Raw genomic sequence first — 4,796 nt, 5'->3', positions numbered from 1 at the left:
GGGGGGGGAGGGGTGTGAGTGAAGGGGGAGATGGAAACGCATGGCACCCCTTTATCCCCTCATTCCCCTACCACACAGGTCCACACTCAGACCTACACAAAAAAAAAAAATGTTTATGTGTACGTGCCTGTATGCACATACGCAGGCGCCCGCCCCTCACACCGCACACTCTCATGACGCGAATATTCAGCCGCTGACTCCATCACTCAATGAGGTTCATGAGGATGCCACCGAGCTTCGACTGAAAGACTGGAGAGAAGACAACGGATATGATCGCCATGAGCTTGATTAGAATATTCAGCGCAGGGCCGGAGGTGTCCTTCAGTGGGTCACCAACTGTGTCACCAATGACGGCAGCTGCGTGCTGAGGCGAGCCCTTGCCCTTGTTCTTGTCGCGCAGTCCGCCCTTCTCGATGTACTTCTTCGCGTTGTCCCAGGCGCCGCCGGTGTTGGAGGCGGAGATGGCCACCTGCACACCCGACACGATCGCGCCCGGGAGCAGCCCCGCAAGGGTGTAGCGGCCGAACAGCACGCCGATGAGGATTGGTGTCAGCATGACAAGGCAGGCGGGTGCCACCATCTGCTGCAGCGCCGCCTCCGTTGCGATGGCGACGCAGCTCTGGTAGTCGGGCTCCTTCGTGCCCTCCGCCACCGCGGGGTCCTGGAACTGGCGGCGGATCTCGCTCACCATGTCCATCGCCGCGGTGCCTACCGCCTTCATCGTGAGCGAGGAGAACCAGTATGGCAGCATCGCACCAAAGAGCAGCCCCGGCATTACGCGCGCGTCGAGCATGTTCACCGACGGAATGCCGACACGTGATAGGTAGGCACCGTACAGGGCGAGTGCCACAAACGCAGCGGAGCCGATGGCGAAGCCTTTGCCGATAGCCGCTGTCGTGTTCCCAGCAGCGTCGAGGGCATCGGTGATTTCACGGATCTCGTGGCCCATGTGTGCCATCTCCGCAATGCCACCGGCGTTGTCGGAGATGGGCCCGTACGCGTCAATGGTGAGTGCGATCGACATGGTGGAAAGGATGCCAAGCGCAGCGAGTGCGTAGCCGTAGAGATCAGCCATGCGGTACGAGGTGTAGATGGTGATTGCCATCGCCACTATGGGCGGTAGCACGGAGATGTAGCCGAGCGAAAGGCCGTAGATGATGTTTGTCGCAGCTCCCGTCTCGCACGCCTCGGCGATCTCCTGCACGGGGCGATACGCGTTGGAGGTGAAGTACTCCGTCGTGTAGCCAATGATGAGGCCGGACCACAGGCCGCACAGCACGCAGACGAGCGCGCGCCACTTGGTGGAGGCGGTTGTGCCGATCGTGAACTCATTCGGCAGCGCAATGTCGGTAAGGAAGACGAGCACAATGGTGGCACAGATCGTGGAGAGCAGCAGTTGCCGCTTCAGTGTGGGTTCGATATCCTCGGCGCGCTGCACACCGCTGTTGGTGGCCACAATGAGGGCAGTGCCGATGCAGACGAGGATGCCGGCAGCCGTGATGAGCAGCGGGTACATCATCGACGTGAAGCTGCCCGTCAGTTCCGCGGAGCCGGAGGCGATCACGAGCGCCGCACACGACGCCTCACCAAAGCTTCCGAAGAGGTCCGACCCCATTCCCGCGATGTCGCCCACGTTGTCGCCGATGCAGTCGGCAATCACGCCGGGGTTACGCGCGTCGTCCTCGGGGATGTTCTTCTCCACCTTCCCGACGAGATCGGCGCCGACGTCGGCGGCTTTGGTGTAGATGCCGCCGCCCACACGTCCGAAGCACGCGACGGCAGATCCGCCGAGGCCGAAGGCGGCGACGCACTCGTACAGCTCTGGCATGTTCTCCGGCAGCTCGCCGAAGTACGCCTGCGCCACCTTCACCGTCGCGAAGAGCGAGAAGAGGCCGACGGAGGTGAGCGCGAAGCCCATCGTGATGCCGCCCCGAAATGCCGTCTGGAAAGCCATCGCGTAGCCGCGCGACTGGTCGCCCTCGTCGCAACCCTCCGTTGCCATAACGGCGGTGCGGGCGTTGGTGTACACCGCAATGCGCATGCCGATCCACCCCGCCCCGACGGACGTGAGGGCGCCGGTGAAGAACGCGAAGAGCGAAAGTCCCGCGTTCACCCACGGCGCTGCTGCTGGCACGCCGCCATCCTGTGGCGACGAGAGTGCGACGCCGAGGAGGAAGAAGATGAGGGAGCCAAAGGCCGCCATGAAGAGTCCCATGTAGCGGTACTCCGACAGAAGGAACGCCGTCGCACCTTCCGACACTCGCTTGCTGATCACATACACGTTGCGCATCACCTCATCGGTCAGGTGCACGTTGCGCACGCCCTGGTCCTTCCCCGGAGTGATCCTGATCTCCGACACGACGTACCACCAGTACATCGCGAAGGCAAAGCCGAACGCCGCGGAAAACACAATGATAGCGGTTGTGGCCGTGGCACCGATCATGACCGTGGACTTCCCGGTGTTTTTGCTGTTGTCGTTGCTGTTGCGGGCCGCTGACCCCGCCGAGCCGCCCTGCGCGTACGTGATGCTGCTGTTGGTGATGTTCGGGTGTACATCCCCCGCGGCGGCCGCGGCGACAGTGGCGGCGGCGCAGACGAACACCACTGCAGCCCCCAGCAACGCCTTGTTCATGCTGCACACACACACACAGAAACACAGAGATATATAAATATGCACGGAGACGCTCTTTTTTCTGCTTGTTTTATCTCTCTCTTTCTCTCTGTATCTTTCTCTCTCCTTGTCTTCTCTTGCTACTGCTTCTACACTACTCACCCTGTTGATCGCTAGCACAGGATGGGCGTAGAGGCGTGTGGATTGATAGGAATAACTGCGCTGGTGGAAGCGAGAGGGTCGCGCTCACGAGGCCTCACTTCCGCTCCTCCGCTTTGAATCGCTAGTGTGATTGCTACAACCTGTGGCAGGCGGTTCAGCACACACACACACNCACACACACACACACACACACACACACACACGAACAAACAACCAACAAAACAAAGAAAAAAAAAATTGGGGGAAAGGAACCAGAAAACATACAGACAGCACCGATACACACACACACACAGACGCTTGGATGGGGACAGTGACAAAGACAGAGAGAGGGAGAAAATGTGCGGCCCCGTACATCGTACGTTCCCTCGTCGCACGACACGACACAACCCGCACGGGTTCCCTGCGCCCTCCTCTCACTGCAGGGATCGTTATCTGTGTGGCCGGAAGTCGCCCATTCGTTGTTGCTGTTATTTATTTTTTTTTTTTTTTGCTTTTCCCCCGCCAACGATACAATCCACTTCGAAACAGTAGAGCGCACTACGCAATATTATGTCGCTCTTGAATGGCCCCTCCTCGAGTGGCATCGAACATAAAATCATGTGTCTTGTGTGCAGGACAAGCAGCCAAATTCATTTCCTTTTTTTTTTCTTTGGATAACAATAATAATAATAATAATACTGATAATGATGATGATATTGTTGCTGATGTTGGCAATGTTAGTTTCCCTTCATGACGCCCATACACTGAAGAACGTTCACNACGCAATATTATGTCGCTCTTGAATGGCCCCTCCTCGAGTGGCATCGAACATAAAATCATGTGTCTTGTGTGCAGGACAAGCAGCCGAATTCATTTCCTTTTTTTTTTTCTTTGGATAATAATAATAATAATGATACTGATAATGATGATGATATTGTTGCTGATGTTGGCAATGTTAGTTTCCCTTCATGACGCCCATACACTGAAGAACGTTCACTTTATCTTCCTTCGTCCCTTCCCTCGCGCTCTCGCCCCTCAGACTCGTTGACGTTGCATCACACACGGTGATGCGCAACAGGAGGAAACAAACCATAAACTCTTTTTGTTGTTGTTGTTTTTTTCGGAGTGATGTTTTTTTTTTAATGCAGAGACAGCGCACTGAACGAAGAGGCTCTGCAGTCTCTTCGTCGAAAACAATGTGAATCCATTTCTCGTCCTATTCTTTCGCTGCACCATCGGCGTCAGCGTTATCCGCCCTCGTCTCCGGATACGTTTCCACCGTGAGCACGGTGGACTTGCGTGGTGAGAGCGGTGTATAGTTGTTGTTTGTGTTTTTGTTGTTTTTACTTGCATTGGCATTCTTGTGGTTGTTGTTGTCGTCGTCGTCGTTGTCTTTGTTGGGCAGCGCCTCCGGTATGTTCCGACGCGCGCAGCGCAGCGTAATGTAGAGTCGGCGCACATCCTCGAGCGTGTCCCTCAGCCCCTCCAGGTGCTTGCGCTCCTCCATCAGCGTCGTCTCTACCACCGCCGGGTGGACAACCTCTGCTGGAAGCGCCACTGTAGCGGGCAGCAAGTGATACTGCTGTTGCTGTTCTTTCTGATCCGTCAGCGTGGCGCCGGCGGCAACAGCAATTGGAGTCGCACACACCGCCGACTCGCGCGCCTGCAGCTCCATTGGCGGGGGCGGGTGTAATGGCGAAATGTCGTGCTGCTCCGCTCCAGAAGAGAGTCCCTCGGCGCTCTTTGGTGACGCCTCTGCGTCATCGAGGCAGCCGCTGCCCGCCTTCACGAGTCCCCCCTTTTTGGGGCTGCTGCAGTGCTCCATCACACTCGGTAGGGTCTGTGGCGTTGTTGCTTCTGCTGCATTTGCTACTATGCTCGGTTTTGTTGTTGGTGCGCTTGCACGATGCATCATCAGCTTCGCGAGATCCCTCGACTGCTCCTGCAGCATCTCCGTGAGGCTTTCCCGCTGCGTTGGCTGCAGCCGACTCCCACGATGCAGCGCCGGCAGGAGTCCTGTCGCAGGGCCGCTGCCGCCGCCGTC

General features: G+C 57.4%; 2 protein-coding genes across 2 annotated transcripts; both read right to left on the bottom strand.

The window, feature by feature from the left end:
- Positions 1-202: 202 nt before the first annotated feature.
- DQ04_07731010 (vacuolar-type proton translocating pyrophosphatase 1) lies at positions 203-2,632 on the bottom strand (the record flags this gene model as incomplete). Its single annotated transcript, XM_009315284.1, has 1 exon — positions 203-2,632. The coding sequence occupies one exon, from the start codon at positions 2,630-2,632 to the stop codon at positions 203-205; it is 2,430 nt and encodes an 809-aa protein (XP_009313559.1).
- A 1,336-nt stretch (positions 2,633-3,968) lies between these two features.
- Positions 3,969-4,703, bottom strand: DQ04_07731000 (hypothetical protein; the record flags this gene model as incomplete). The annotated part of the gene is made up of 1 exon (XM_009315283.1): positions 3,969-4,703. The coding sequence occupies one exon, from the start codon at positions 4,701-4,703 to the stop codon at positions 3,969-3,971; it is 735 nt and encodes a 244-aa protein (XP_009313558.1).
- Between the last annotated feature and the right edge of the window lie 93 nt (positions 4,704-4,796).

Source organism: Trypanosoma grayi (genome assembly GCF_000691245.1).
Source record: "Trypanosoma grayi strain ANR4 Tgr_773_V1, whole genome shotgun sequence".
Classification (NCBI taxonomy): Eukaryota; Euglenozoa; class Kinetoplastea; order Trypanosomatida; family Trypanosomatidae; genus Trypanosoma; species Trypanosoma grayi.
This window is presented reverse-complemented; position numbering and strand designations above follow the sequence as displayed.